Here is a 17886-nt window from a genome sequence, read left to right as displayed (position 1 = left end):
CCACCTCTCACTGTGGACTCTAGGCTCCTAAATGACTCTATCCCAGAAGAGCTAAATGCCTGAAGTTCTGAAAGCTCTTGCTTCTCATCCTACTCACCAGGGTATCTTATTACTTTAATTTCTTAGTCCTTTGAATTATTATTGCCTCTTTGAGCCGAGAAAATCAGAGCAGAGGTAAGGTCTTGTCTTTGAGGGCGAGAGAGGCTCTGCAGAGATCATCTCTAGACACTAATTCCTGGCTCCTTCCCTTTACGCCTCAGGGCATCCAGCCTCGCGAATGCAGCCACTTAAAATCAACGGACAATGTTAAATGTCTAAAGTTACTGCCTTTTTTTTTTAAAGTCAGGGAGATACCTTAGTGGATAAAGGTACTTACTGCTGAGCCCAATAACCTGAGTGCGATTCCCAGAACCCACATGACGGAAGAACCAATTCCTGCAAGTTGTCACCTGACCTCTATACAGACACTGTGGTCTATGTGCACCCCCACGTACTCCCCCCCCCCCCCACACCTTTGAGCCTCTGATGAGACAGCGGTGTGTGACTTTGCCACAGTATCTGGAAAAGCCCTCGAAACCTTGGTTCACCCTAGCTGGCAAGACTCGCCGCCTCACAGACATGAGGATTAACGTGTGCAGCCCTAATCTGGCAACACAGGCCTGGCAGACGGCAGAACTCAGCACCCCCTCTCACCGCCCTGCACGAGGGTGTCTTAACTATCCTCTACAGCACAAAGAAAGCATACAGGGCACTTCTTCCTGCTTCCTGCTGAACACGAAGCCGAATAACAAAAGACACCTTAAAGGCCAAAAAGTTAACTTTATTGACTGCCGATCTCACCATGAAACACCTATAAGAAATAATTACAAAATAATGCGAGTTTTTTTTTTTTAAACATACTTTCAGTATCATCCCGACATGGTGATCCTTTCACAGAAAGGATTATTTACAGCTTACTGAGATATAAAGCTCACTGTGGCGAATACAAACGTGGGTGACATGGAGCGGTGACATGTTCCGACCTGGTCTGTGTACCAGTCATCGACATGTTAACCAATGCAGCATCAACAACAGCTGTGTCATTTTCTTTTCCTTTATTTTTAAAAACAATTTCCCAATACAAAAATGTCAATTATTCAAAGTGGGTTTTCACATAGCTACCTGTGTGCGAGTCTACCATGGACCACAGAATTACAAATGTTCCCTAGCAGGTTTCTTCTTTGAAAAATCTGTAAGGCTAATCCCAAATCCAGCCAAAGGAGAGGGAAGGAAAAGCAACACCCCTGGCAGAACCCTGGAGACTGGATTCTGGAGCAGAGAGGAAAAAGAATACAGAGTACGACCTGTTCAATTAAACAACTATTTTATCTTTGTATCTGCAAGCGCCGCCGAGGGCCCTGGGAACACACGGCATGGCGACCGGGGCTCTCAAGAAGACCAACTCCACCAGGGCCTGGCCCCTAAGTGTCTGTGAAAAAAATGGTGAGATTATGTAATGACTCATAAGCAAAAGAAGTCATTAAATCATCCCTTCAACTTCCAGCCTTCTGCAAGGAGACTGAGATAAATTCTGGTATCTGAGACTTTGGTTCTTCTAAAAAGCATTTGACAACAGCAAAAATAATGTCATGGCCACAGAACTTTTTTCTTTTGTTCTTCTTTTTAAGGGGTCCGGTGAGAGTTACTGGGTGACATTCTGCGGCAGCTGTGCCTGCACAGGAGGGCAGCATGGTGGGGCGGCCCCGTGACCGCCACTGGTTCTGTAACACTGACTCCCACCCACAGGGAACGCTGCTTAAGTTCTGCCGTGCCCTACGTCTACTTCTTCGTTACTTGAAAACATAATTTTGTAGAAAAATATGAGCTTCTTTAGAAAATAATACATTTTTTTAATAATAAAACCTGGCAGATAGCAAAAATGGAGTATCAAAATATGGTAAACAAATGTTGTAAAATACTACATCATTAAAAACACCCCCTAGAAAGACAGTGTGCTGTGAAGTCCTCTCCCGAAGTGCGAGCAACATTTCACTGCACGTCAAGTTGCTAAACTCGTCCCCTGGCTTGCTCTCACCACACACTGTAACAGTAGCAGGGCAGTGACCGTCTTCTTAAACATGGCCCATTCACCATCGCTAATACCCCGGTATACTTTTATTTCAAAGTTAATAAAAATACTCTCTTGGATCAGTGGGCTCCAGCCCTACTGTGCATTACTTCTGCCTGGTAAACTTTACAAGAAAAGACAGTCTCACCCGGGCCCCATCCACAAGAGCCTGATTTGAACTGACCTGGGGTAGGAGCCAGGCTTGTTTTAAAAGCTCCCCAGAGGAAGTCTTATGATGCAATCGGGGTTGAGAATCTTGGCCAAAGGCACACAAGGAAAGTCACTCTTAACTCTACATTTTCAACTGATTGTCTGTGGCTACCATTCTTCCAATAATGTACCCTCAACATTAAACAAGGAATTCTATGTGTGCAAGACATACACGGAAATCCAAATGAAGAGTCATTAGGTTTCAAACACATATGAACACATAGAGTTCCATGTATCTATATATGTGTGACATATACACACAGTTAGGGTATCTTTTTAAAGCAGAAACTAGCATTGCCACCATTAAAAAAAAACAACAAAGAAAACACCACCAAACAAACTTTTTCTAAGACATTTCCACTGTTTTTTAACATATACCAGCTTTGTAAACTCCACAAAACGCACCATGTCACGGACACAAGCGAATCCCAGAGCTTCCTGGAAGACCAGCACAGTGGGCATGCACCGTGTGAAGGAGTCCCAGCGCGTCTTCCGGGCTCTGAGTAGCACTTCCATTGTACACGCATCTTTGGCTAGAACCCCAGACTCCCACCACTCTGTCGGTGTTCATTTTGGGCCAGCCTCTGTGAGGCAGCCATGGCTATAGACCTAAGAATGACTCTCTGTAAAAGAAGAGAGAACTTCCATCTGTCCTCCCTCAAGACATAAGCGCTCCATGAGGGAGTGGCTAAAAAAAAATACACAAACAAACAGATAAACCTAACATCTTCTATGTGAATAACGTATTTGAACTAGAAAACAAGGGATGAACACACACCACAGCCTAAGCCTGGAAGCTGGGCAAGCTCTAAAGCACACTTCCCCCCAAAGGGTCAATAAACATCCGGGCACTTGTCTGCCTTTTACATTCTGTGTATCTTTTACCTCTGCATAATACTTAAAGTGCATTGTCCCAAGGCTTTCGTTTCCATCATGGAGATTATAAAGAAAGAGCTAAATTTGGGGTGAAAAAAAAATATGGCACAAATAATATGTGAAGGACCTCGGACTCCACAGCCTCCAGCAGACAGCAGCTGCCCGCAGGGCTGCCCGCAGTGGGGCTTATACGACGAACTCCGGGACCTCGTCGTGAGTGAGGTCCAGGGAGAAGTATTTGCTGGTTCTTTTGACTGGGAAAGTGTCTTGGATGTTGACGCACTGCCGAGCCAAGCAGCTGTTGCAGTAGAGACCGTCCTCCTCCAGTCCATGGCCACACCCGAAGGTGTAACTCTGAGCAGTGTCCTGACACAGGCCTGCGATGCGCAGGAAGTCTTTCTGGTACAGCCTGATGTCATCGAGGCTCAGGCTGTGTCGATCGGTGGACGTCTTTGGTTTCCGACATATTGTCTGCAAGACAAGGGAAGGGTGAGAAGATGCGGTGATGTGGACTGCCTGGAAAGGTAGTGGTGTCTCTGGCCAGCTGAGAGAGCCGCGGCAAAAGCGTAAAATGTCAAGCAGTCCTTCCGTGTTACAAAGTGCTTTCCTACCCACGGCTTCTGCGGGAAGGAACTTTGATGGACTATTTAAATCAGTGTGCCTGTATTCTGCCTAGACATTCAGCTGGTAGGAACTGTGTACTGTCCCTCCCCAGTCTATAGAACCAACACAAAGACAGGTGGGCAACTCCTCCTAGCACTTGAGAGATCCAGCAATTACTGCAAAAGAAGGCTATAAAGATAGAAATACTGTTTTTCTTTCTTTTTTTCCTTCCATCAGGACAGGGCAGTTCAACTTGCTAGCACCCTTCCTGTTTGTGTCTATTAATATTTTAATAAGAAATGGAAAAGCAATTATCACTCAAGAAACACAGCTTGAAGAAGCAAGTTCTAGAGTCCAGAATAGAGAGCTCTTGCTGCCGAAAGCTGGGAGGAAACTGGGGCTGCAAAGACGGCTTAGCTGTTAAGAGCATGGGCTGCTCTTGCAGAAAACCCGGTTCAGGTCCCAGTACCCACAGCAGTGCCTCATAACCGCTTGTAACTCTGGCTCTTGGGACCCGCCACTCTCTTCTGTCCTCTACAGGTACCTGCATGCATGTGCACACACATGCACACTAATAAAAAATAAATTTCGAAACACAGAATGAAAAAAACAGCAGTTCTGGCCACTCAGAGAGGGCCTGTCCTTCCAAACGGTACCGGTAGGTGGCAGGCCTTTGGAATTCATTTCCAAGTGGTCCTGGTGTAACAGAGAAGTTAACACTGGCTGAGAGAGTAACACAAACTGGAGATGCTTACTGGGTGATGTGAGGAAACCAGAGAGTCTAAGCTTGTTGTTTGGCACCACAAGGAACATCTTGTCGGAAAAAGGCACCACTTTTCTAGACACTAACATTCCAGGAGCACATTTTGCTAAAAAGGGTCACATATGAGAGACACTGGCTATATGGAATGTCCCCTTAAACTTGATATAGTCTTCCCAGGTCTCAAAAGAAGCTCAGACATGGAGTTATTTGGTTATTACCAGAAACCCTCAAGGCACACAAATGTCCCAGAGCTGTAGGTTTGGCATTTGCTGCTTAGCTGTGATACCTGTGACATCCGTGCACAGTGTAGTACATATGGGGTGGCAGGACTTGGGTTCCAATTTTCCATGCTACACCTACTGTTTAATATTGGGATTCTAGAATTATATAAGTATGTCTACATTTTTAAAGAGTTGTACCAGCGGCCACAGCCTCAGACAGTGTAAGTGTAGCTCAGCACCAGCGGCCACAGCCTCAGACAGTGTAAGTGTAGCTCAGCACCAGCGGCCACAGCCTCAGACAGTGTAGCTCAGCATACTTTGGAAATTCAGTGAATTTCCTGCCCTGCTAGTTACACACTCAACAATGATCTTCCCATTCGCTGAGGTGACACACACTAACACAAACATACACCTTCTCAGGTGCACACAAGCAGTTATCCATAAGGCCTACTGATCAGAGTTTATGACAAAGTACACAATTATCCAAATAAAACCCAAATATAAGTGGAACTAGCAAGATACAAATAAATTCAGAATATAGTGAGCTGTATGTAGCTGGTCACGACTTGTTTCCTTCTGGCTGTTTTTTGCTCATTTGTATGAACTGCAGTCCTATGTAAGCATGTGATGGTCCTATGTAAGCATGTGATGATGATTGGCCCATAGGAAGTGGCACTATTAGGAGGTGTGGCCTTGTTGGAGGAAGTGCATCACTGTGAAGGTGGGCTTTGAGGTCTTATATGCTCAAGCTATACCCTGTGTGGCCCACAGTTCACTTCCTGCTGCCTGTGGATCATGATGTAGACCTCTCAGCTCCTCTCCAGGACTATGTCTGCCTGCATTCTGCCATGTTTTCCTGCCATGCTGATAACGGACTAAACCTCTGAACTGTAAGCCAGCTCCAATTACATGTCATCCTTTATAGGAGTTGCCGTGGTCAGTGTGTTTCTTTACAGCAATAGAAACCCTATGAAGGCAGAATGCCTACAACTCCAGTTCACAATATAAAGGTTTCAGTACCTGTGGAAGGGAGTCGGTGCTCTGTCCACGCAGCTTGACAACCGTTTCTGAAGAGCTGGAGGTGGAAGAGCTGATTTCTTTCACAATTAACCCTGAGGTGGAACAGAAAGAACAATGAGCCTCCTCCACATTTCCGACAAGGCCAGCTGTGACCATTACGGAGGACTGTCATGGCGGCTCCTCGGTGGCTCCCAGCTAGTGGCACCCACTCTTTGCTAGGAAGCAGAGGGTGACGAGTAAGGGTCAGCTGGGGTGGGGAGGTTCAGGAGTAAGTTGTTCACAGCATGAGAAGAGGCCTCTTGACCTCGTCTCCGCGTCTCCCTTCTCCTCTCCATGTATCACAGTGTGCAGCACCAACATAATCTCCTAGCCTTGGGTCTATGTGGACATTAGGAGTGAGGACGTCGGCCTCTGCAATCAGGTGGCGGGGGCTGGAACCTGCCCAGATAATTAACTGACTGTGTACCCTGGCCAATTCTCAAGTCTCCCCACATCTCATTAGCTTCCTTCTACAAACAGGGCCGCTACGCAACTAGCATTTTCGTGATGGTTAAACAGCAATGGACAAAAAGAGTCAGGAGCTCCGGCTGGCCAACAGGTCACTATGACCACAGCCCCCATGGCAGATCCCAGTGGGAAGAGATCAAGATGGAGATGGCAGTGAGAACTCAGCACTGGGTCTCAGATATCAGCACAGCCCTTAATCACCTCTGGGTCTCAAGGAAACCTCCATTTCCAGGACCAGAAAGGATGATAGTCTCCTTTGTGACTTTAACATGGGAGTGATGTACTCTCCAAAAAGTTCCCTAGGCTAAAATCACCAACCCGGGCTGGATATTGGACAAACAAGTGAGGACCAGCAGAGGCGTAAAGACAATGGCTCAGAGGGACATACACCCCCAGCACCCCACGGCCAGCAGCCTATGCCGCCTAGCATGCACCTTGTAAATACGGAGGATTCAGTAAGCAGCTCAACTGAAACATGAACCATGAAGCTTCTACACAGGTGCTTTAGATGCTCTTGCTTGGGATGCAGTGTGAGCCCCTGAGTAGATCCCACAGGACTGAAGGGCTCGCGCACCATTGGGTATGTGGGATGAATCTGTGTGGGCTCTCTGGTAATGTTCTTGGCTCCTATGCCTGTGAACACTCCTCCACGCTCAGATCCGCCACTGAAGAAGTCAGAGTCAGGCATGGCTGCCCTCATCAGTCCTCAGTCCACCACGAGAGTGCAAAGGCCATGCTCATGTGGTACAGAAAGTGGAGAGCTGGGGTGATGCGAGGAGCAACTGAAAGCATCCGTGACCCCATCAAAGTCACGTTTTTATGTGTTCTATGTAAACAGTTTTAGTTATATCACTTTCATATAACTTGTGTTTTTGTTGCCTAGCTTTTGAATTCTGTATAGTATCCTTCAAAAACTCATGTAAAGGTTATCTCCAATGTCTAGTGATCAGATAACAACTAGTCACTGTTTGCCTTCTTCACTATTAAAAAGGTATATCAAATATTAACAGCCATACTATTTAAATTCTGTTTCTATTCAAAATTACAAAATTATTCATCTCATGAAAATTGAAAGCAGAAACATACAAATACGAAGCACTTGCTAGTGGCCCACATATTCCACTTTCATGGGCATTTGTGTATACCGCTTCAAATCATTTTCTTTTTACAAACGTAACTATGCAGTTATCACATGCACACAGCTGAGGATTTCCACATAATGAGAATGGGCAGAAGGCACCAAGGCTGGCCCAGCATCGTGAACCTGGGCTGGTGTGGACAGGAGGCTCCATCTCCACCGAGGCTGGGTCGGCCATGGTTTGGGCTGAGCATCTACAAGTGTGCTTAGGCTGGGTGAGCAAATGGGATTCTGCAAGGGATTGTTCCTCGTGCTCTGTACAGTAGGAGGCGGGATGAAGGAGACTGTGTGTCTGTCTAGTTTCCCTCTGACGGCTGGTGTCTGCCACTCAGAGAGACAGATGGAACAGCCTCTCCCTTGAGCAGAGCTGAAAGTGGTTGGGGAATAAGGATCCGGGGTCCCTTTACAGAGCTGGCTCCCTAAATCTTAAGTCTTAAGAACAGACCCGTGATAGAGGCACACAGAGGTTTTAAAACAAACTTACACTGCTGACTTTAGATGGTGGAAATATGCATTACAGAATATTATATAACCCTAGTGTTGAAGTTACTGTGAAGGCACGTTTTCTAGAAGAATTCGTGCAAATATGCACTTTAAGAATGTCCACCTCTGTGAATGACAGCATGGTCTACAGAGCGAATTCTAGGGGAGCCTGGAATTTGAGATAGAGAAAGCCTGTCTCAAACAAACAAATAAACAACAACAAAAGAGAAAAAAAAGACTATCAAAAAACTACCCTGGTTTTTCTTGCAGATTCTTTTCTTCATATAATACAGTGGGGGACACAGACCAAACCTGGAGACCTGACTTTTGTTTCTAGCCATCGACACTTGTCTCTTTAATCTCTATGTACTTCTCATGTACACAAGGAAAGCGGCCAGACTGAAGGGGTCTCCAAGGTTTCCTCTGGGGCTACAGGATTCTCTAATTATCAGGTTGATAATAGCAAGGAGGGAGATGGGAGAAGGAAAGAAAAGAAAGTCAGTCACCCTATAGCACAGCGTGGTCCACAGCCTGTGTAAAAGATGCTAATGCTCCTTCCTGGTATACGGCACGCGCGCGCGCACACACACACACACACACACACACACAGTCTACAGATGGCACCTGGCCTTGTGACGGTCGAGTGACCCAGAGTGGCTACTCTCCATGGTGAACTGAGCATGCCCACTCTCCTAGTCTCAGAGTCACACACTTGTGGGTTGATGCCCACTCTCCTAGTCTCAGAGTCACACACTTGTGGGTTGCTGTGAGAGCTCACCCGAGTGTCCATTCAGCTTCCTCGACAGGAGCATGTCCTCTGTGATGTAGATGCACACATCGGGGCTGACTTCCAGTGACTCTTCTGTCATTGGCTCCAGGTCCCTGGGGTCATCGACCAACATCTCTATTTCTGACACAGAAGCAGGGAAGAAGACATTGAATGATCTCAAGGAAAATGAAGACCATACCCACAGCCACATCATACTGCGAGGGCGGCCAGGTAAGCATCCACACTGAGAATGAACCCAGAGCGCGACTCTCAGTCTCTGAAGGACCGCTGGTGCTGCCGCAGCCTCTGGGCCACAATCTGCCATCAACCGCTCCACTCTTTACGCGGTAGGGTCATGCTGCAGTGACCCGGGGCTAACTGATGCTGACGGGTCATTAGCACCAGGGCGAGGACTGCTGACCCATGCCCACCTGAGCGCCCCAAAGCGGCTGCTGTGGAGTCCTGTGCAGCGGTGCAGCGTTCAGGGGCCTAACATGTTGTGCAGCTTTTCTTAACAGAGCCAATCGTGTTTCTTTGTTTGTCTGTTTTCATCAAGCCCAGATGTCACAGAACTCATGTGAAACAGAACAAAAGAGGTAAACAAACGCTACATCTGGCAGACACAGGCTGGGATCTGCTGCGTTCTCTCCACAGGGAGCGATGTCCTAGCAGCCAGGTTCCGTGTTTCTTTTATATTCCCTGTAGTTCCGGTGGCATGGGGAACACTCAAGAAAACACTTTAGGGGTTATCGGTATGTACTGGGTGCAATGTTTCAGGGGAAGAAGAACACAGGACAAAAGGGCTACAGGACTTCCGTCCCCTTGACTTCATACAAGCTGCCAACCCTGAGTCTGCCAAAGTCCCTTACAGACATGGGTAACTCAACCATGTCCCTGGGGAGACGGCCAGACCTCTCTACCACCATTACTTAGTCACTAACCAGATACTAATGCTACGGGACCAACATGGGAAACGCCGCAGGGCCAGGAGTTACCATCGTCCTGAGAGTCCTCTTCCAGGCGCTCTTTGCCGCCGCTCTCCACTCCTGAGGTGTGGGAGCTGCCATGGCTGGTCATGGAGCTGCAGGTCTTCAGCTTGCGGTGCATGGCGCTGCCGGAACAGCTGTCTTCTGGCCCGGGGTCGCGGGGCTTAGTGTCTGCTTCGATGCCGGAGGTGTGGGAGCTGCTGTGGCTGGCCGTGGAGTGGCGGGACAGACGCTTATGCTTCGCGCTGCCAGCGCTGCTCCCGCTGGCACGGGACCGCTTTTCCAGCTGGTCCATGTCAAGGTCCAGGGTGTCGCTGATGTAGGATTCCCGGTACTGCTTCTTCTCTGTGTGGGAAAACGCATCTCAGCAGCATGCTCAGTCAAGGCAGAGGGCATGAGAGTGCCAGCCTGAGATCAAGGGCAGCCTCTCTGAACCTAGAGACTGAGGAATTCGGGGAGCTGGAGCTTGCTGTAGGAACACTATGCGGGGAATAAACATCAACGCAGCAGTGCCTTGGGGGGGGACTTAGCCAGTTATGAAGCTCCAGACACCAGAAAAGTGAGCCCTTCCGAGTGTCATGGCATGTCACTTACTCCCTGTCTGCAGACTGCTACCATTCCACAGTGAAATAAATTCAGGGACTGAGAGCACCTATCACCTTGCAGCGTGACGGTGACATTACCACGGCAGTCACTACGGGATTCTGCATTTTGCAAAGCTGGCTGACAACAGCATGTTAAATATCAAAATCTGGTCCTCCACAGATGATTCTAGAAACATTCAATGACTAGTTATTCAATATGCTAACTGCTGTTCAATTTTGGTGTCCTGTTACCTTCAGTTGCTGAACCCAACAAGACAAAGCTATTCAGAAAATTTCTTTCAAAAGATTCTAAAACTTAGCTTTTCAAGTAATCCAAGAAGAATGACTCTCCAGTTTGGCCAAAAAGTGAGGCACTCTTTACCATGGTCATCACTAATGGCTTCGTGCCACACCCAGGTGACCTTCGATTGGTAAAAATCCTCAGCTGTTGGCTGAAGCAGTCAAAGCAGATACTGGAAAGCCAGACTTGAGGAAGCTCTCTTAGCAAACACTAAGCTAAATGGACATGGAGTTACAAAGCCACACATGGACACGTAAAATGAGCAGCTGGACTAGGGGGCGGTGCTCACTGCCGAAATTTTATGTTTCAGATGAGAAACATTTAAAAGCAACAGTCTGGCTTCCTTAAAACTGATGAGAAAGAAACACAGCAGACCAATGTTAAGGACAGAGTACATTTGGGGACCATTAAACTGATGTAATTTTAGACTAGCAGACTATAATTGGGATCTTGGGGGCCTGTTAATGGACATACTTGTCCTGCTTCTTGGCTAAGTGGAAACACTTGCAGCCCTTCTGTCTGCACACAGCCCTGAACCTGCACCCCCACCCGCTCTCTGGAGGCAGTGGGTGGCAGGACAAAAAAAGGAGGCCTGGGGATGCAGCTCACAGTCCCCTGCCTCCTTCTGACCACAAGAGCCCGTGGCCAGATCATCAGAACCATGCCTTCTACAGAGGAAGCCGGGAGAGCAGAGGTTTTTCCAGACTATATTTTGGAATATAATGTCGTAACTATGACTTCTTGATCTGGGACCTAAGAATGAGTTCTAGTAACTGTAGATGATGTTTTTTGTTCGTTTGCTTTTTTCAAGACAGGGTTTCTCTGTGTAGCAGCCCTAGTGTCCTGGGTTTCACTGGCCTCGAACTCACAGAGAGTTGCCTGCCTCGGATGATGCTGAGATTACAGGCAAGCACCACTGACTGGCTAGATGATATTTGAAAGACACTAGGCATACTTCCCTTCTCTCAACCCCAAGGAAGTATTCTTGTGACCTTTTCTATAATAATGGTGAAACGGTAGTATCTTAAGAAGGTATGTAGAAATGAAATTTAAGAATACCCTCTCTTTTTTTTCCTTTTAAATATTTATTTATTTATTCATTTATTTATTTATGTATGTATGTATGTATGTATGTATGTATGTATGTATTATGTATACAATATTCTGTCTGTGTGTATGTCTGCAGGCCAGAAGAGGGCACCAAACCTCATTACAGATGGTTGTGAGCCACCATGTGGTTGCTGGGAATTGAACTCAGGACCTTTGGAAGAGCAGGCAATACTCTTAACCACTGAGCCATCTCTCCAGCCCCGAATACCCTCTCTTTTTATGTTCAACTAAATGCAAAAAAAAGGGCTTTTCTGGTAAAAATGATAAGGCCCTTACATGTGGATTAGCTCACAGAAATTTGGTGTGAGAATTTTTTCAGACCTGAAGGTACCTCTAAGTAGGAAAAATAAACAAACAACCCCACCCCCTGCCCAGATGGGTTTTCTTTGTGTAAGTCCTAGCTGTCCTGGAACTAGCTCTGTAGAACAGGCTGGCCTTGATTCACAGAGATCTGCCTGCCTCTGCCTCCCAGGTGCTGGGATTAAAGTGCGCCACCACTGCCTATATATATGTATATATATACATATATATAAATTTATTTATTTATTATGTATATAGTGTTCTGCTTGCACACCAGAAAGAGCACCAGACCTCATTACAGATGGCTGTGAGCCACCATGTGGTTACTGGGAATTGAACTCAGGACCTTGGGAAAAGCAGACAGTGCTCTTAACCTCTGAGCCATCTCTCCAGCCCCCGTATATTTTTTTGTAGGAATACTGTCCCCATCATTTATTTGAATTGAACCAAATAAAAGATGCAACATGTACCGTTATCATTTCTCCAGTCCCCTATTATGCTCTGAGTGCCCCCTCACAACCCTGGTTGAAATTTCATCAGCATTGAGACAGCGTAAGATGTGGGGCTGTTCGGAGGTGACGAGGCTGTGACAGCTCTATCCTTATTAATGGGCAAATGTGACCGTGGGAGTCTCCTCCAGTCTCCTGCGCCTGCTCCTTGTTCTTCCAGATGATGCATCAGGAAGTCCCTGCCAGACGCCCAGCCTTGTTGGGCTTCCCTGACAGTCTCTCTGCCTCACCAGCCTGGAGCGCTCTGCTCCGGCAGCAGACTGAACTGAAACACTTGCTCCCTTAAGTTCTAACACATCAAGGGGACCGTGCCCCGGCCTCCACGAGCTCAGCGTCCTCTGTAGCCTCACCAAATCTACCATACTCTCAAGGGTTCCACTCAAGGTCTTCTGCATCACCAAAATGCTTTGGGCTGAGAATTGGTGTGATAAATAAATCTCTTTTAAGGTGCCACAGTGGCCACTTAGGAATGAGGCAGGGGTGGAAAATCATGGGCTCTACACCCGGCTGAGTCACCTGTTCTCACAGGCTCCTCCTTGGTGCTTTTGTCCCTGAGAGGATCCCTCTTAACATTCATGCCAGCCCAGAGGTGACATACTGGCTAGGCTGAAGAACAATGGCAGTCTGCAGCAGCAGCCAGGACATCGGATGGCCACAGGAGAGTCACAGTGGCAGATGGGACAGATTCACGTTCCCATCATTGCAGACAAAGGACTCTCCACACAGATCTGACCACACCGGCTTTAGGGAAGTTGGTCAGATGCACGTGTCTTTAAGGCTGCGCTGTTAGAGGAGCGCTGGAGTCAGCAGTTGCTTCCAGAGCTAAAGCATGAACCGCATGCACCACTGTGTCCTGAGGCCCGGCAGACATTCCGTTTCTAATCTGATTACTGTGACAGTGACCACAATAGGACTCTGTGCAACAAACTGAAAGCAATGCTCAGCAAACCGCATTTGGGGCTGAGGAGCTGGTATTTACTAAGCAGAGGAGCCCCAGGGTGTCACAACTGACGACAAAGACAGAATCTGTTAAACTGAGGTCTCCTACCGGAGGCCCCAACACTGCCTCCTTCCCCACACATTGGCCCTCTTAGGAACAGTGCTAGGACCTCAGACACGCTCTTCAGCTTCACTGCATCTCCACGGAACCACCACGCTGCTGTGGGCAAACTCCTTGGCTGGAAAAAGCCTCCTCCACTTTTATTATTATAGGGTCAGTCACCTTGAGGGTCTTCCCTGCTGTCAGTCAGAGAAGCTGTGATCTATCTTCACTGACACTTGGGCCTAAGGAAAGCACCACATTAGGAGGAACTGCAGCTTCCCGTAGACAGCAAGGCCATGGCCGGGTGCGGTCAGACTCTGATGCAGAAGGTTCCATCCTAGCTCTCTGCAAGCTTTTCAGGCTGGGGAGCTGCTCAGTGGGAGGGCCTCCTGGGCTGAGACCAGAGTGGAACTGAGCTCTGAAGTCCTAGTCCCTGCTCCTGGCAGGGAGAGCAGGAGGCTAGCGGGGCTAAGGCAGTCTTTGCTTTCCCCATGTGGGACCTACAACGCCACCCCACCCGTCCCACCTTCGTTCTCCTCCAGCTTGCGGAGGTGGCGCAGGACCGGCTGCAGGTTCATGTAGAGGCGGTGGCTATTGCTCAGCAGCTGCAGGAGATGCCGGGAGCGTGTGGGACACCCTGTGTAGTAGACTAGCTTCCTGGCCGAGGGAAGGCCGTCGGGCAAAATCTCAAACTTCTTGCCCTGTGGAGAAAAAGCGCAAATCAAATTATGGCAGAAAACTCCCCCAACAGCCAAAGTCCCCTAAGCTTTTTATTTATTTATTTATTTGTTTGTTTGTTTATTTAATTATTTGTTTATTTATTTTAGATAGTTTATTTATTTTTACTTTATGTATATTGGTGTTTTGTCTGCATGTATGTCTGTGAGGGTGTCAGATCTTGGATTTACAGACAGTTGTGAGCTGCCATGTGGCTGCTGGGAATTGAACCTAGGACTATGGAAGAGCCGTCAGTGCTCTCAACCGCTGAGCCATCTCTCCAGCCCGTCCCCTACACCGTTAAACTAAGATTCTCACAGATGTGTGAAGCTGAACTGACCATTCCGAGGGACAAATCATTGTTTTTTCTCCTTCAGAGCTGTTGAAGGGCAGAGAATACCAAACTCAGGTGGGTTCTATCCAGGGTTTCCGGGAAGCCCTCACGGTGGGACGGGTAGGGCCCAGCACAAGAGATCCCTCCAAACACAATCCCAATACCTTAATGTAGCACATGAAAGGAGGTGGAGCTGGAGCAAAGGAACAGGGGACGGAAACTCACATACAGATTATGTTTATGTTTTTAAAGCATTGACTCTTGGATTTATTGGGCCACAATGTTGGGACGTCAATAACTGAATTTAGTAAGCATTAAACATGCATCAATTCATCTAGCCCTCACAAGAAGTCTGCCACTTGGTAGAAGAACAGACTATCACTATTTGAAAGGAATGCCAAGGGGGAGAGAAACTGAGTCTCTTGTTAAAGGTCACATGTAGGCAGGGCTGGGAGACTTGGGAAATGGATTCCTGGTGTCCATGCCAATGGATAAACCTCCCGGGGAGGGAAACGAGGCTGAGAAACCTGCCACCTTCAACAAGATCCTAGGTAAGGGTGGTGTGGTGGGAGTTTCAGGGGTCACGGTCAGACAACCCTAAAGAGACTTAAAAAGGGCTAGGCCATGAGAGCACAGCGAGGAGGGGGCAGAGCAAGCTCCACTTAGCGTGAGTGAGGCCAGAGAAGTCGGTGCTCAAGGAATCAAGGCAATGCAGAGTCAGGCCTGACTGGCAGAGCTGCGCGGGCCAGGGTTCCGCTCCAACCAGGTAAGATGGCCCTCTGTCTGCACAGGCCTTCTGGTCGGTAGAAAGGAATGCGTGTCTACATATCTTTTACAACGTTTTCTGGTCTACTTTTGTTGATTGCTCCAGAACTCAGGAGGATTATGGATATTTGTGACCTCCATATAGACACACATGACGGTAATTCTTGTAATTCTTGGAACGCTACCACACAGTGATCATGGCTGGTAAAGAGGGTCACAGTGAAGAGTCAAGACTTTGTTCTCATAGACCCCATGTCAGTCCTTACTGCTTCCCCATTGCTTATGGCAGATCACTGGAAATGGTGGAGGTTACAGGGTCTGGCATTCATGGAAACACCTTTGTCAGTTTTACGTTGCATTCTGGACTTCCTAGGCCAACAGTCAGTCTACACACTGAGCCATTTACTCTACGTGCCGACAACTCCTCTACTGTGGAGTTTGAAATACAACTCCATGTGGCGGACAACTTCTATTTTCTCCTTCACTTCCTCCCTGCAGTCCATACTCATGGTGGTGTGGCAGGAACTGGACTCACAGATGAAATTCTTTGGTTCTAATTTGCTTCTGACATAAATAACTTTGGTTACGAGAATACTTGAGAAAGCAAATTGCTCTCAGCTTTTTTACTTTTGAAAAACCGCTTAAACACTTATTTTGTTTTTGGGGCCGGTGAGAGGACAGCCTGTAGGGTCAGGCCCTCTCCTTCCACCTGGTGGGTCCCAGGGAGTCAACCTCAGGTTGTTAAGTTTGGCCGCTAGCCCTCCATGCGGAGTCATTTCACCCATTTAAAATGCTTAGATTGAAAAGAAAACAAAACAACCAACCATTCCTGACCCCATTTAAAAAAAAAATCTGATGACTTTTGCTCTTGGACACAATATTTTTCAAAATGAAACCCTTAGATTCTCAAAAACAACCATTCTTCTTTTTCTCCTTTCCACCGCTTTTTCTTAGTTACTTTATACTTACCACAAATACCAACTTCCCGACATTCGTCCAGGGGAAATCATACAGCAATTGTTTCTCTTCTTCTAGATTCTGCGGGAAAAGAATGTCGGCACATGAGGAGTTAAGAGGAAACGACAGACATCCTACAGCTGCTGACTCATCTCATAGTAAACAAGGATTCAGTAATTAAAAACCGAAAGAGTCCTCAACCTTGTGTGGAGAGAGGCGGACCGGACCGTAATTAAAATGATCGGCTCCTCTGGACCTCAGTCACTGGTCCTAGGCAATTTCCCCTTTGGTCTTATCCCCGAATTTAAATAGGACGTCCAAAAGACTCAGAGACTGGGCAACCCAACCAAGGGAATGAGACTTCTGGATATTTTCCTGGATCAAAGATAAGACATCTTTCTATCTTCTTCGAAGAGAGCTACTTCCTCCCAGTAGTTCCTGATATAAAGCTAAAGCTCCCACCAGCGGAAGGGAGACTATGGGACATCGTGTATCAGAAAACTGTAAAAGACACGGAATCATCGGGAAGACCCGAGGAGCAGAGTTTGGATAGTGAGGCTCTGGAGACTGGGCCCATCTTGCGCCCTGCATTTTCTGTCAAGAGGGGTGAAGCTGCTCCATCCATGACTTACACCACCCACCTCTGTGCCGACTCACAGGAGATGAGGGCTGAGCCTGGCAGGCTGGCACAGCATTCCCCGTAGTAGACCCGCTCACCACCATTTGATACTCCTCCCCCTCCCCTTTACAAACCTGAAAAATCTGTATTCCCCGCATGGTCAACCCCAGGGCCAGTGAAGCTTCAACTTCCCTTTTATCCTGGAGGAACAAAATTTTATGAAAAACCATTTTTCCTTGTATAATAAACAACTGAGTAATGAAGAAACAAAAAGATACTTTTCAGAATTAGGTTTTTTGTTTTCTTAAAATAACTGTTCAAATCGTTCACATCCTTGGTTTCCTGCAAGACTTAAAATTTTGTGTATTTATTAAACCAATTATTCTCTTTATTTCCGACTCCTTAGGTTTCCAGGTCTTAGTGCTCAGCACTGTATACGCAGTGTCCACTTCTGAGACTACTCTAAATACTAACGTCGCTAAGAACTTGGGCAGCAGGCGTTTCCTGCTGCCTTCCCACTTCTGATGACTGTCGCCTTCCACTCTATGCTCACTTACTGTTGGACACCACACTATTGATTCAGGGGTCTAGCTATAGTATAAGACGGAATTCACAGGCTTACAGGTTTCAAATCGGGTAACTCTCCCAGCTCCCTATCCCTGAAGCCAAAAGAAGAGACAAGAGACCAAACACGGCTCACCCACAGAAGATTTATATTGTTCATCTGCAGATACGTGCCGATGCACACTCTACTATTATGTGTGCATATACAGAAACTGTAAAACTGAAGCCATTATAACTGTAAGAAAAACAATACTACAATTTAAAAATGTGCTCAGATTGGGCAAATCTTTAAGGACTTATATGTAATGAGTAAGCCATGAAGCTTTAAAAGTTACTAATATTTTCTTTACAAGTTATCGCAAAAACAAAAAATGAATATTATCAAATCTTCGACTTTAAAA

The 17886-nt window shown here is 47.0% G+C and overlaps 1 protein-coding gene across 3 annotated transcripts in view; it reads right to left on the bottom strand.

Moving 5' to 3' along the window:
- Positions 1–799: 799 nt before the first annotated feature.
- Positions 800–17886, bottom strand: part of Frmd6 (FERM domain containing 6) — a 68898-nt gene continuing 51811 nt past the window's right edge. For all 3 annotated transcript variants that reach the window (XM_050153611.1, XM_050153613.1, XM_050153612.1), the window contains exons 8-14: positions 17056–17121; positions 16315–16383; positions 14056–14230; positions 9693–10028; positions 8707–8838; positions 5801–5892; positions 800–3664 (exon numbers count right to left, since the gene is read on the bottom strand). In XM_050153611.1, the coding sequence (XP_050009568.1) occupies positions 3380–3664; positions 5801–5892; positions 8707–8838; positions 9693–10028; positions 14056–14230; positions 16315–16383; positions 17056–17121 (1155 nt within the window). In that variant the 3' untranslated portion in view covers positions 800–3379. The remainder of the gene's footprint in view (positions 3665–5800; positions 5893–8706; positions 8839–9692; positions 10029–14055; positions 14231–16314; positions 16384–17055; positions 17122–17886) is intronic.

Source organism: Alexandromys fortis, unplaced genomic scaffold, assembly GCF_014885135.2.
Source record: "Alexandromys fortis isolate MF-2015 unplaced genomic scaffold, M_Fortis_MF-2015_v1.1 scaffold_82, whole genome shotgun sequence".
In the NCBI taxonomy this organism is placed as follows: domain Eukaryota; kingdom Metazoa; phylum Chordata; class Mammalia; order Rodentia; family Cricetidae; genus Alexandromys; species Alexandromys fortis.
Note: the sequence above shows the minus strand (reverse complement) of the source record. Positions and strands in the feature narration are given on the sequence as shown.